Source organism: Bidens hawaiensis, unplaced genomic scaffold (genome assembly GCF_021521415.1).
Source record: "Bidens hawaiensis isolate Kalapana, Puna unplaced genomic scaffold, B.hawaiensis_p1.1 tig00040406_1, whole genome shotgun sequence".
Taxonomy (NCBI): domain Eukaryota; kingdom Viridiplantae; phylum Streptophyta; class Magnoliopsida; order Asterales; family Asteraceae; genus Bidens; species Bidens hawaiensis.
The window spans coordinates 115,258-131,372 of NW_027497127.1; the positions used below are offsets into that span (position 1 = coordinate 115,258).

Below are 16,115 nucleotides of genomic sequence, written 5' to 3' on the forward strand. Positions count from 1 at the left end.
AGTTTGGGAGAGCGCCATTCAGGCGTTCCAGGACCTGCACGTAGTCTGAGTCCAGGTCGACAACTCCGCTATTCCTTAAGATGTGATTCTGTAGCTTCCAAGACTGAGCCCTCGACGCTACAAAAGCGTAAACCCCAACATCATGATCCGAAAGAAGGCCTAAACCCCCCAAGCGCATCGGTAAAGATGCAAGTCGCCACTGAAGATCACCAAAGAACGGGCCTCCACATACAACTATGTCTTCGATGGCTTCTCAAAGCCCCTTATCAAAACAAGATACCGCATCATCCATCATATGGGGGTGGCATGTTCGTAACCCAAAAAGCAACTTAGCAACCCCATGCAAGACCTAAGCAGGGGGAGTTCGATCTGGGGATCCCTAAGGCAAGGTAAGAGTTTCATAAGATCAACCGCACGAGATGCTCTCCGCCTCGCCAACTCCTTAATAAAGTAGGGATCTCGACTAACAGCCCCTCTAAGGAGCTTTACCCCTCTCTCTGGTCTACCAATCCCACTAGGGAAAAGCCCATCTTTAACTTTCACCCCATTACACGCTGGCCAAAAAACCTCGGTTTTCTTAATATTAAGTTGCAGCCCCAATGATGGCCCTTCCGAGCTGATAATGTCTAGGGCTTTAGCGACTTCGTTGGCACCACCAATAATAGTCCCATCATCCAAGTACCAAGCATGAAATGGGAGGTTACAGTCATTTTGTACCTGGAGAACAAGAGGGTGTAATGCTAAGGTAAAGAGGAGGGGCCCAAGGGGGTCTCCCTGCTGAACCCCAGTAGTAGCCCCTATACAGTCATCATCAACGTACAACCTAGCCTGCTGGGCATAAAGGAAGAAAATATAAAAAATCAACTGTAATTAAACAATTGTACACATTTATATAATTTGGTTTATTATCATAAAAACCAATCCAGTCTTTGTTTAAGTTTCTTTTTAATAATACATCAACTGCCGAACCTAATGACGGAGAGTTGTTGACATATTAATAACGTTCATGTAACAGATGAAAATGTGACATAGATAAAAACGAAGATCGGTCAATTAATATAATTTTAAAGCTTGGAGAATATATATACATACAACAAAAAGAAAATAATAATCATAATAAAACAATTAAAAAAATAATTGTGAATTTTAGTCTCACTTGAGACAATTGAGACAAGTGGTAAAATAGGTGAAAAAATTTAGGTGTTCAAAATAATAATAATAATAATAATAATAATAATAATAATAATAATATATCTAACATGGACCATAAGGAAAACGTAAAACCAAAGCGTCTTTGTTGGTGGGGTTTGAAATGATGAATGGAAGTAAGAGTTATTTTTGTTTAGTTAACCATCACGATTAAAATTTGGGTGTAGAAATCATAAATTTTCAAGTGAGTACAGGATTTTCCTATGTGTTTGTATTGGACAATAATTTTAATATTAATACCTATATAGACCAATAATATTTTAAATATAATCAAACATTTTCTGTCTTTTCTTTTCAAATACATGCGTATTTTCAGTCTTATTTACAAGCCAAAATTCTGCCTTTCCTTTTCAAATATATCATTTTCAAATCATTTAACAAATATCTACTTTTAGAATTCATTTTTTTCAAAAGGACCAGCCTTTGTCACCTTTAACTTTTTTAAATGTAACAAGTATCCGATTTCTCTTACATTTTATTTTTTTATGTATAATAAAACCCAACTTTTATATGAATTGAGTTATATTAATTACCCATAATTTTGTCCACCGAAATTTTGTGATGGTGTAGTACTAACACGTTTCTTCTCTAGATATCCAAAAGATGAAGAATTCAAATTATACTATAAGAGTAGGCCGGCTAGTTTCCCATGTAAGAAAATAGTTTTTTTTGAATATTTGAATAGCTATTTTGTTTAAACATTTTCATACACCCTTAACCTATTTGTTGTTTTTTTTTCAAACGGTGACTTTCACAGTTAAGCTATCTCACTGCGCGAACACGTCGCGCCCCACCACCCCACTCAGGCCAACTATGCTGACATGATCGGGATCCACGCCGGCATCCGAGTTTGACAGGTTTTAACCTATTTGTTGTTAATTATACTTTTTCAGAGATTTATTTTTTTAATATATATGAAAACTTGTTTTATATATTACTTTTACTTTTATATAAAACCGTATTATATTATTCAGATTATTCAACTATCTTAGCCCATAATTACTGACTTTATTTTTGTAATGTATTTCAAATGAAAAAAAAAAACTCATCAAAACACGTATTTTTTTAAGTAAACCCTGATCAATCATGAGTAAAGCTCTAATTTTGGTTATAGATAATTACCATTTATTTTACACATTATAATTAAGTCGTGGTTTTAGACTTTTTGCCAATTATTAATTAAAATTTTAGGGAATATATATATATATAGGGTGCAGTTACTGTACGAAAATGCTTAACGTACATTAACGTACGCGAGATGCTCAAAGGCAAAAAACAAAGGAAAAAACCTAAAACGCTCACAAAACCTTGAACGCTCATTAAACGCTCAAAAACCGTCTTTATGAAAAAAGTGAAAAATTGATCGATTAACCATCTAAAACTGTTTTTTCGGTGAAGCAATGATTGATTGGATATGTATTGACGATTCCGAGATGTTTGGATGTGATTTCGTGGATCGATTCGCGAAAAACGGTATTCACGTACGTATTTATATCGTATTGTATCTTTTCAATATATATATATATATATATATATATATATATATATATATATATATATATATATATATAGAAATGGCTTTCTAAAAGTAATAATTTAATTATGTTAGTACATATATAATAAAGTAGTTAATGGAGTGTTGGGAGTACTTCCTTTTCTTGTTGTTAAGTGAGATAAATGATTTGAGTTGTTTTAAAACTCACAATCTCTTTGTCTTTTGAAGGGAGGACTGCAGCTTCAAGTTTCTTCTGTCTTGTATGCATCTGCATTTTCTTCCATGTGACAAAGTTTTATAATAAAACCAAAAACTGTTTCTTGCTCTTGTTATCTTGATCATAAAATCTCAGTTTAATTTATAGGAAGCTAGGAGACAACTCCAACTACATAATTAAACACACCAACATATATTAGCTAGAGCCAGTTTCTCCTTTGAATACATCCAAATACCAAAAAAACAAATATGGCTTCTTCTTCTACTTCCATTTTCTTCATATTTGTTTGTATACTACTCATGTTTGTCCCCGTTGCACCGAAGAACGAAACCGATTTCAAGCCAATGCAAGAGTTAAAGAAGCTTAAAAGAATCAAAAGTCATCTTAAGAAGATCAACAAGCCTTCAATCAAGACCATTCAGGCAAAAAAAAATTTGTTTTTAATTTTTTTTCGTTTCTATAGTTTCTTGAATGTTAACTAATTATTGATATTTTTTTTGGAAGCAGAGCCCTGATGGAGATTTGATAGATTGTGTTCTTTCTCATCTTCAGCCTGCATTTGATCATCCTAACCTCAAAGGACAAAAACCATTGGTACTATTTTTACCTTTTATAGATATATCACATGTCATCATGATCTTCATTAATGTTTTATATTTTTTGATACAATATTAGGAACCACCTATGGAGAGGCCAAAGGGACACAACTCCACTGATGAAAATATTGACACCTTTCAGTTATGGGACTGCCCAGCAGGCACTGTTCCAATAAGAAGAACTACACAAGATGATGTTTTACGAGCGAGTTCTCTAAAGCGATTCGGACGAAAGATCATTAGGCGTGTGAGGCACGACACCGCGAGCGGTGGTCATGAGGTAAGTATATATATATATATATATGATCTAGTAACATTTTAACAATTAATGCACATAAGACTTATATATAGGTGATTTATAATATTGTAGCATGCGGTTGCTTTTGTGAATGGAGATCAATATTATGGAGCTAAGGCAAGTATAAATGTATGGACACCAGCAGTTACAGATCCATATGAATTTAGTCTGTCGCAGCTATGGGTTATATCTGGTTCATTTGGCAATGATCTGAATACAGTAGAAGCTGGTTGGCAGGTATATAATATAATTTCTAGATCTAGGGTTTTTAACTAATATAGGGTTGTATGCATTAGTGTTACCAAAACTATATATGTTCATCAGAAATATTGTATTAATTACTATACATAAATCAATATGCTTACTATATCACTTTTTCCATAAAGTTTACAATAAAGATTCAAAGGAATAAGTTCTAGCTACTTATTTCAATCACCAAGTTTGTGACGAATTTGTCGATAGCATGGTTTTTTCACTAACGCCTATACATTTGTATTACTATAGATCACAAGCATATTTAACTTATTTACACCATAAAATTAAAAAAAAAAAAAGGAAGTGTTCAAGGTTCATGTTCAAGATATATATATAATGAACGTTTATTGATGATTGTTCAGGTAAGCCCGGAGTTATATGGAGATGGTTACCCAAGATTTTTCACTTACTGGACGGTAAGTATATGTATCATCATTCATCAACATTGTTCTTACATTATGTTAGTAAGGACTAAGGAAAGCTGGTCAACGGTCAATGCAAAGCTCCTAATTAATTTTCACAAGTTAAAATTATTAATTTAAGATGATAAATTATATCTGCAGTGACTAGTCATGACCATTGATGTAGAATATTAGATGATAATTAATGTTTTAATGAAAAACTAATAATATTTGTTAATTATTTACAGACTGATGCATACCAAACCACTGGATGCTACAACTTACTATGCTCAGGGTTTGTTCAGACCAACAACAGGATTGCTATAGGTGCAGCAATATCTCCAAGATCATCTTACAGTGGCAAACAGTTTGATATTGCCATTATGATATGGAAGGTAATTAAATTCCTTATTATTATTATTTCTTTTTAATAACATCTTTACATTCAATCTGTGGGTACCATATTAAGGTGTTCATGCATATATATAACCTAGCTTCTCTTAACATTACTATAGGTGGACCTACATATAGATACTTATAGTTTTTTAACCTTTGTATATATGGACCAAAACTCCCCAAACAGTTATATCTGGTTATGACAGTAATTTTATTAATATTAAATTATAAGATTCGCTTCTTTTCTTCGAGGAAGTGGTCTCCCATGTGTAGACTTTTTCCTAGATAATTTGTTGACGTATGATATTTAACTAATGTTGAATATTAGTTTTTTGTTTTAACAACCAACAAAACTTAATATACTAATTAAGGTGTACCAAGATTTGTTATTATTATTTATTTATAGTTTGCCCATCCCAAGATTTGTTATTTTCAAGTTTAGTTGAACCTAGTATGAAACTAAATTATAATCCTTTTGTGTACTCAAACATCATTTAAAACATTAATGTTTTTTTTTTATCGATTTAGGACCCTAAACACGGATACTGGTGGCTCCAATTCGGCTCGGGACTACTCATAGGGTACTGGCCGTCTTTCTTGTTTACTCATCTACAAAGACACGCAAGTATGATACAGTTTGGAGGGGAGATAGTGAACTCAAGGTCAAGGGGTTATCACACTTCAACACAAATGGGCAGTGGTCATTTCGCCGACGAAGGGTTTGGAAAAGCTTCCTATTTTAGAAACTTGAAGGTTGTTGATTGGGACAATAGTTTGCTTCCTCTAAGAAATCTCCGTTTATTGGCTGATCATCCAAATTGTTATGATATAAAAGCAGGAAAAAACAATGTTTGGGGGGATTATATTTATTATGGAGGTCCTGGAAGGAATGAAAGGTGTCAATAAGAAAAAAAAAATTGGTCTATAATGTTGGTTTTTTTTGGCATATGGTTAATTCTTTCCCTATATAGTAATTTCAGTTTGTTAGTTTTGGATATCAGTTTCTTGTATATTAGTGTTTGTTATTGAGTGTTTTGACCTTGATTTTTATAATATGTATTAATTCATATGGTACGTGTACAATTGTGTGAAATCATAGGTGGAAACAAAAGTTTGGCACATACATTACAAATGAAGTCAATTGTTTGTATATCTACTTTTGCTCTTTCCTATTTGTTGGTATTGAAAGGTACTTCCACCAATGTTACCTAATATATTGGTGTACCAAATACCCTTCTACCACCATCATATTCATATATAACCTTATTCAATCCATATTTGGTAGTATGAAAATGACTTACCATACAAAGGGTTGTTCACGAGCTGAGTCAAGCAAGCTCGGGCTCAATCGGCTCGGTTTCAAAAAGGCTGAAAATTTGAGCTTGAGTTCGACTAGGTTGTAGAAAGGAAATTTAATCGACCCTTTTCAAGTTAACATTAGTTCTTGTCATTCCCACATTAGTGGGGTGGTAATGTGGTTATGGTATAAAATAAGAGGTCAATAGTTTAATCCCTATAGAGTTAAAAAAATATTGTTGTTCAAAATTAAACATTCAATAGTTCAAAATTCATTGTGTATGTGTGTACATGCACGCGCGCGTGTGTGTATATATAAAGTAAATGCAATATAATTCGAGCCAAACTGAGTGAGCTATACCCTTGGCTCAGGCTCGGCTAGGTTTCAAGCTAAGCCAATTCAATCAAGCGATGAGCCACAACCGTTTTTGAGAGCCCTAACCATGCATGCAATTACTTCAACTAGTTTGAATCATCCTTAAATAATTAATTAATTAATTAAAGAGCAGCACAATGCTAAAATTTCTTTAAGATTATACAATTACATAGCCATCCATGTGAACATGTGATCGATATGCCGGTTAACAACCACACTACACGCTCTTAACCACGGTATGGGTTCAAAAGATTTCCTTATAATGGTGGAGTGGACAGTATGATAGACAATAGTTGTGCATATTCAAAATTAAGGACAAAAACTGAAATTTTAACAAACCACTGGAATGAAACGTGTTTTTTTAACCGAACGTCCTTTTATGTTCGCGCCAACTAAATTTTTGTTTAGTTAGACAAGGATCAGGATGACAGGATTATAATTACTTTTAGTAGGGGCCAATTATATGGATTATTGCAAAGGAATATATATGTTAAAATATGTATAATTAGGAGAAAGTTTTTTGTTTTTTTGAATTTGATTTAATGAAGTGTATTAAGTTAATATCATCGATGAACCAATGGACTTATCTTTAGAGAAACCGATCAAACCAATTTGCTATTCTTTTCGTGTGTTTTTGTCCTTTAATTATAACGGGATCTTATCACTATACTAGCTACTAATTGATATATATAGCTTAGCAAACCCTTGCATATATGATTTTAGTCTAAGTTACACTAATTTTGAGATGTGAGTTGCATATATATATATATATATATATATATATATATATATATATATATATATATAATATACACCACAGTCAACCCGGCACATTTGATGGAGATAAGACAAGCTTATTTCTACACCCAAGTGCCCAACCCATCTTGTGCGTCGATCGAGCATATATTTAAGAAATAATATTATTGAACACCATGCATATATGCAGGGTATAATTCCAAGATCTTGTTTTGTCTTTATTAATTGTAGCACAAAATTCAAATCCTGCATTTCTTAATTAATTACTATGCCATTTTTATCAAGTCAATGGAAGCACCAACGAGGAGGGTACAATCACCAGCAAAAAAGTTGGCGATAAATGCAAATCACTATGTTTAATTAACTTGGTAATAATATAAGATTTCCCAAGGTGTTATATATATGTAACAATATTTAGTTTCAAGATTACAATTAATCACACCGATGAAAAGTTTAATATAAAAGAAAGGTGAATATAGTGTTGTTAAGCGTGTTATTTTACGCACCTAATAGGTTTGATTAAAACCCCGCTTATTTATTTTAAGTTATTTCCTTGTTTATAATAATTCCTTGCCTTGTATAACAGCGACCTTAAAACAAAATAAGGGTCATTTTCCTGTTTTAAAATGCGAAAAAAAAAATGTCAACCTTTTATTTTATCAGAATATTTGGATATATAATCTATTAACCTCAATAAGATTTAATAAATAACTTAAAATCCAAACTAATAACTAAAACAATCCAAGAAGTCGAAAGCCATCTATATATTTAAAGAGTCATTGAGATTAACACTAAACTTAAAATTCAAAGAATAAAATAAAATAATTCAATAAATCTTAAGCTAATGATCTAGGAGCAAGATCAAAAGGCTGAAAATTGAAGTTTTGTTCTTGAGTGGAATTTGGGGGAAAGGTGCACCTGCAACTTGAAAAAAAATAAAATAATTACTGTTTAATAAGATTACTAAATTTAGATTGTTATAAGATTGGAAAGGATTTTAATACATGATCAGGTGGTTTTTAATCAAATTATGTGGTTTTATGTGTAAGGTTATACGAGTAAAAACGTTGTGTTCACTTTTTCTAATATAATATGTCCAGTGTGTTGTTTGCTAATTAAATTGTTCATTAAATATTCCGATCACTAGTTGGGGGCATGTTGAGCATCATGTATGAAAGCATATGTTGTTATTTCAGTCTTGGTTACATGGTAAAGACTCTTGTCTTTAAAGAGAAAACCAATATTCAAATCCTGACATATATAGCTTAGATTATTATCTAGTTTTAGGAGTAGGGAGTAGATATCTGAATTTTGCTCCGCCCGGGCAGCTGGAGCTTATGATTCTTAATAAACATGTGAATAAGTTTAAGTCAGTTTTGGGCTGGGTCTTAGAAAAAAAAATATAAGTTTGGTTGCATTATTATAACGGCGGCTCATGCTCATTGGGTTGGCTCTTGCTGGACTGGATATCTGAAATGGGCTTTTTTAATCACAGTCTCATGAAAATTGGGTTGGGTCAAATTTGAACGACTCAAGGGTCCGGTTAGAAAAAGGACTTCCCTTAAATTTTTATCTTTTATAGCTTTAATAGAATAGTTAATACAAACAAGAAATGAATAATTAAATGAACATAAACTAAAATCTATAAATAAAAGAAAATACATTTAAACAAGGTAAATATTGTGAAGATTTTAGGATTACCAAAATGATGATTAGCTTCTACTTTCTATGCGTGATCCTCGCTTATTATTTCCATGTTTCCGGCCCAAATATACTTGAAAAAACTAGACTTTTTATTGTTCATAAGAAGGCCTAGTCCCTCATCCTATAAGGTTAGACCCGCCCATGAACCGATAGTTCTGACATAATGGAGACTTACAATCTAGGAATGTGATGATTCACAAGAACGAGTCTGATCATCATCAGAGATGTAGACACAACTGGTGATGAAAAGCGAAGCAATTGTTTTGTTTTTATCTTTCAAATGACATCTCAAATTTACGTTCCGTTCTGGAATCATTGTTTTGATATATTATCAAGAACGAAACATAACTTTGAGACAATATAGAAAAGAAAACTCAATGTTTGTTAGTAATGCTATAACAATTGCGACTGATTTTAGGTACGAGGGTTTAAACGATGTACGTATGTTGATACATTTGTTTTCACTTTTATTATATGGCACATGCGTTTCAAATTCACATGGAATGGGTCCTGTTGATAAGTTCGGTGCATGAAGCTAAGGAAGGTCTCATGCCACTTTTAGACAGAAATATTTTTCTTTTTTGAACAGCAACTTTCAATAAAAAGCCACAGCTAGCAAGACGTTAGAGGCCAAAACAACATACAAGACTAAAACGAAAAGTTACACCAATTTTTCCAAGACAAAGATTTGAAAGGAGACCTATTTTTAATCCATAGAAAAGCTAAAGACTTGATCATCTCCAACACTTCAGGGGGCTTGTATGACTTTTCATTGAATATAGCTTCGTTCCTCGTCTTCCAGATGCACCAACAAGTCATTAAAATAATTCCGAACAAGATTTTTCTCTTTTTATTATCAAGCGGTGTCGAAAGATGAAGAGTGAGTAAATCCCGAACAGAAAATGCATAAATCGGGGGAATACGACACCATGCACTTATCGCGTTCCAAACCGAGGTTGCAAGAGAACATGAAATAAGGAGGTGACCAGAAGTTTCAAAGCCCTCGCCGCACAAGCTGCAAGAACTCGAACTTACATGAATAGAACGGGCCAAAAGAGCTTCACTAGTCGCCAACCTATCCATTTTCGCCTTCCACGCAAATATATTTACTTTCTTTGGCACCCAATTATTCCAAGACATAACGAAAGGAGCTAAGGACCCGTATGAGTTAAACAATACTTTCTTCATAGAGGCAACCGTAAACCTTCCGGATGGGTCTGCACTCCAAAGCCAATCATCCTTATTTTGTCCCAACTTCACTTGCAACAGAAGGTTACACAGGTCTGCAAATTCAGCCTCCTCCAAGTGAGCCAGATTTCTCCTCTTCCAATTCCAAACCCACACGTGTTGCTGCCCATCGAAGCACTCCACGACTAAATTGTTTTTACGTTTCTCATTAATAAACAAGTTTGGAAACTGGTCTTTGAGAGGTTGGCACGATATCCAAACGTCTAACCAGAATCGAATACTCTCCCCATTTCCAATTTTACCCTTTAACAAGTTTGACATCTTCAAAGTTGATATTGCGAGATGATTCTCCAAAGTTGCTATCGAGTGCCAAACGCCAGTTAAACGTTTAGAATGAGGTAAAATAGGCCACGTACGTCTCGACTCATGTAAAGCACAAATTACTTTATGCCATAAAGCGTTTGGCTCAATTTTAAACCTCCACCACCACTTCGTAAGAAGTGCGATATTCGCGTCTCTTAAGGGTGTGAGCCCCAAACCACCAGCCTCAATTGGAGTGGTGATTCTATTCCAACTAACCCAACATATTTTATTATTTTCCGAGTTTCCACCCCAAAAAAACTTCCTTCGTTTTGCTTCAAGATGATCGATAATTTTAATCGGTACTTTGTAGAGCGAGAAAAAATAATCTGGAAGAGATTCCATAACCGACTTCAGCAAGGTGAGACGACCCCCTACTGACAATATTGAGGACTTCCATTTAGACAGACGTGCTTCAAACGTATCCAAGATTGTATCCCAACTGGATATTCTTTTCATGTTAGCAGCCACCAATAAACCAAGATACTTAAACGGCATCGAAGCATGGGTGCAACCAAGAAAACCCGCCAACGAATCCAAATCGTCCCGGTCCACCTTAATTCCATAAATATTGGATTTATTGAAATTGATTTTCAGCCCCGAGACCAAGTAAAAACACCGTAACAGCCTGCCTATGTTTTGAACATTCGCTTGCGACCACGTGCCAATAACAAGAGCATCGTCCGCATAAAATAAATGTGAAAGAATCGGAAGTTGGATCCCTTGAAAAATTCCTTTGTCACATGCACACGAAATCATACACGAGAGGGCTTCCATATCTATAATAAAGAGGAACGGGGATAGTGGATCTCCCTGTTGAAACTCAAAAGTCGGCGACCCGTTAACCAAAACAGAGGACCGAGCCGACGATAGAATACCCCAAACCCATCTGCACCATTTATCCGGAAAATTCATCTGGAGTTGGACCGAGTCAAGGAAGCTCCAACTAATGTGGTCGAACGCTTTTTCAAAGTCAATTTTGAAAAGAAAAGCAGTCATTTTCTTCTTCTTAAGCCATGAACTCACTTCGTTGATTATTAACGGTCCATCAATGATATTTCGGTCTTTCAAGAAAGCCGATTGGGTGTCTGAGATCAACGAGCCAATCACCACTTTTAACCGGTTAGCTAAGACTTTGGAAATGACTTTACTTAAAGACCCAATGAGGTTGATAGGCCGAAAATCGTTAAAATTGGAAGGATCAGGGACTTTAGGAATTAGAGAAATAAAAGAGGCCCCGCACCCTGGAGACAACCTCTCTGAGCTAAAAAAGAATTTCACCGCATTACAAAAATCCGAGCCAATAATATCCCAAAAATGTTTAATGAAACTAAAATTAAAGCCATCTCGCCCCGGGGCCCGGTCAATCCCACAACCCCACATAGCCGACTTTATCTCGGTGCAAGTAACCGGAGATATCAGGAAGGAAGCATCTGAGTTTGATATTTTCTTTATGTTGTAGCAGTTCAACGTGGGCCTATCATAGTTGGTCTCTTTGAAACGGTTGGAGAAAAATTTGAGCGCCTCTCTTTTAAACCATTTTAGGATTATTGCACCAAACCCCGTTTAGATTTAGACCATGAAATTTGTTTTTTAGATTCTTGGCCTTAATTATCCCATGAAAGTAGGCAGAATTATCATCGCCAAACGAGGCCCATTTCACCCGAGACTTTTGCTTCGCATCTTTTACCTTTTGCGAATTAAGTTTCACTCAATCGAGCCATACATTCTTCATGAATCCATTGCTCTTCTTCGGATAAAGGAGTGGATTCTAGACAGAAATATATGAATGTCAATCAATACACTACAGAGGGTCACATGCCCAAATTCCCAAAAGCGTTTTGTGAATAGAAAAAAAATCGAAAAGAAAAAAAATGGTCCTTCGATTAAAACAAATCAATAGAGTCAGTCATGTATTAACTTTGACCTCTTTGTTCGTTTTTTATTCTTTGTTTTAAAAGCAAGACCAATGTTTGTTACACAACTGAGCATTAGAAATACAGTAGAAACTCTATAAAATAATACACTTTGGACCATCAAAATTTATTAATTAAAAAAGTTATTAATTAATTGATAAATTAATAATTATTAATTTATATATTAATTAATATTTTATTAATTTATAGTAGAATACTTAGTTTACAAACACCTTTTAAGCTTCCACTTAATTATTGTATACAATGCATGTATATCAAATGAACGGCCCAATTTGAAAGAAACTTTCAATCTCCCACCTTATTATGCTTCTTGTGTTCAATGTATCACTTTATGGACATTAAAAATATTTTCTATATAAATACAAGATCAAAATAGGTTAACACAAACAAATCATACACACAACATGGCTTCCCATCTTTAAAGGTGTGAAAAAAACAACAATGACAGACGAGATTCGAAGAGCATTATGCAAGCACAATAAGGATAATTCAAGTCTCACTCTAAACAACACCAAAAGTTCTTACCATGCTAAGGAAAATTAGAGACGATATTCAGGGGGAAATTGATTTCAACAAAAAACAAAAGACAATTGAGTCATTTTTCAAGAAAACCTTCATAAATCATTCATGTAATATGCTATATATAAGGAATTATTAATTTATATTTTATATGGGGTCTAAAGAAATTATCAAAAATGTATTATCTTATAATTTTAGCGAATTATTAATTTAGCACCCTATCCCCGAGTCGGGTACGGCAAAAAATATTATCTTAGAGAGTTTATTAAATAATCGAGTATTAATTTATCGAGTTTCTACTGTAATAATTGTACATTTTATGACGCTATGGGGGTGTTTGGGATTCCTTATTTTGTTTCCTTATAACTTTTCATTAAGTTTATAAGTTATAAAAGTGTAATTTATGAAACTTTTTCTCTTACAATATAAGCAATCCCAAACACCCGTTATATGTATAAAAGAATCACCAACATTGATGAAGAAACATTCAAAATTTTGAAAGACATCCGTATCTTAACTACATTTCAAGCCCAAATGTGTTGTAAGTCATTGTGTTCTTAAGATCCCATATTTGAAACTCAGAGAACAAAGGGTAACGAATTACGCCGGAAAACCTAGTGATAAGTCAGTGTGAGTGTAACACCCCAGCCCGTTTAGGGCCGACGTGTCACTCAATACGATAAATAAAATCCAAATTTAAAAGTTTAAAATCATTCAAAACCCAAAAAGGTTCAATATCATTGACAACGAAACTAAATAAAGTTGTTTCACTCAAAATAAATTATTTAAGTTCCTCATTTTCCAACTTCTAGACTTTTACTTTTACTCTCTTATCACACATTCCCCTGATTCCCTTGAGTACTTGTAACAAGTTAAAGAAAACACAAAACAAAGAAACACGGATGAGCCAAAAATTGCCCAGTAACGGAGGAAACAATAGCAGTAAAAATATACAATTAAAAACGATACGATGAACAATCAAAGAAGAAGATATTTTCAGTTTGCGGGCCGATAACAGTAACAATACGGGGAACTATCAGTTATGAAGCAGTACGATAACAATATATCTATGGAAATACCCATGTGAGCCAGTAACAGTAACAGTAACAATAACAATAACAGTATGTACATTAGCTGCAAACTAATGCACCAATATTTAAGTGAGATAGGAATGTGGGCACACACACCTAACCATCTCACTCCAGTAACAGTTTACCTAGGATAGATCCATACGTCTCTCAGTAATCAGTTCATGCTCTCATCGCACAATAAAATAGAGACGCTGTGGATTAATCGCTCTGCCACAGATAGAGCACGTCAAAGGTGCCTCGATTGACGCCCTACGTCCCCATAGGTGGATAAATGCTCGGGTATTGAGGTCAAATAAAGAGAATAACAATTGCCAATATCAATATAATGTCTCAATAACAGTCAGTCATTGTACAATGGTCATTTAGGAACATGCGATAATGAGTGCAATAAAATCTATTCTATCGCATGTATGTTAACTTCACTTATCAATTGAACAATAACAATATGCAATAAATAAAGAACGAAACTACTTAATAACGGTGACACGATACTATGAATCAACTCAATCATTATAACACGATTAACGACTCAATAACCCATATACTATGAAAGCGAAGACACGGTATGACGCTACAAGTGCAAGACCACAAAGTCCATACACTATGAGATCGATGGAAACCAATATTTACGCTACAAGTAAAAGACCACAGAATCTGTACCTTAACCGATGAGCGAAATCACGCTAATTATGAAAGTCTTTAAGTCGCACGAGAACCTCCGACTATGGCTACGGCTACGGGTATAGCGGGGGCGAGTCTTGATTTCCAGCAAGCGGCGTTGACGGTGGCTAACTTAGCGAGTTCCAATGGCAGCGGCTTAATGCAGAAACACAGAGAGCGGAGGCGAGAGCTCGTGTAGCGGTGGCTGTGGTTTCTCCGGCGATTCGTAGGCGGCTGCGGTGGTGGGGTATACGACAGAGAGAGGATGCGATTTGGGGTTTGATGAATCGATATCATTGGAATTTTATCGTTTATATATATTAAACAAGTTATAAACACAATCAACTTCCGAAATATTTGTTGTTTTTTACTCTGTTTTCGCTGGAATGACACAATCTGATTACAACTCCACCTTTATTATTATCTTAATTTCATTCATATGCACATATTATCTTATTTATTCCTTATAGGTTGATTTTATTCCTTATAGGTTGATTAGATAATATTTATTTTATATATCACTTTCGGTTACTCGATATTATTATTTGATCGGTTTTACCAGTTATCAACTCGTTTAAAATTCGACAAATTAATTGGTATTTATATATTTTTGGTTTTCGATTTTTTTGTATATTATAGTGAGTATCCACCATTATCAACATAATATTATTAGCTGCATTCATTTGCCAATAATTCAAGAATGTTACAATCATTGGTGTTAATAATCATCAATAATGCCCATACAAATTAAAAATAAAAACAAAGTATAAAAAAAAGAAGCAACTAAAATATAAGCCAAACTGATAATGCCTTAAATAATATTTGATTTAAAAGCGTAATTCAATACGATAGGGTTTAATGGTGTTGTAGCCCCCCTCTCTCATATATATATATATATATATATATATATATATATATATATATATATATATATATAAGAGAGAGAGAGAGAGAGAAAATAGTTCAAATAAAAAACAATTGTTTTGTGAGAAGTGTAAGAAAGCTTTAGAATAAAGTACATCACCCAAATAAGACATTATACCATGTAAATAGGAAACTATACAACTTTTAGAAACTATCAATCTCAACCACTACATCCTATATCCAATGGTCTACATCTATTCTTATGTTTCTCACAAAACCATTGTTTTTTACGTTAACCCTTCCATATATATATATATATATATAGGATGGCTATTTTGAGAACCATGGTGAGTTTTAAGAACTTTAAGAACTCAATTTTGACCACATATTTAATTAAATGATATGAAACATGTGGCTGAGATTAAATTTAATTAAAAAATGAAGCAGGAGAGAGAGTAAGTATTTTTGATAATTACACAAGTTTAAACGTTAGTTAC

General features: G+C 33.9%; 1 protein-coding gene across 1 annotated transcript; it reads left to right on the plus strand.

The window, feature by feature from the left end:
* The first annotated feature begins 2,814 nt into the window (after positions 1–2,814).
* Positions 2,815–5,776, plus strand: LOC143592053 (protein neprosin-like). Its single transcript, XM_077072071.1, has 7 exons — positions 2,815–3,343; positions 3,429–3,515; positions 3,597–3,797; positions 3,888–4,052; positions 4,433–4,486; positions 4,720–4,866; positions 5,396–5,776. The coding sequence occupies exons 1-7, from the start codon at positions 3,170–3,172 to the stop codon at positions 5,771–5,773; spliced, it is 1,206 nt and encodes a 401-aa protein (XP_076928186.1). The 5' UTR covers positions 2,815–3,169; the 3' UTR covers positions 5,774–5,776.
* Positions 5,777–16,115: the final 10,339 nt, after the last annotated feature.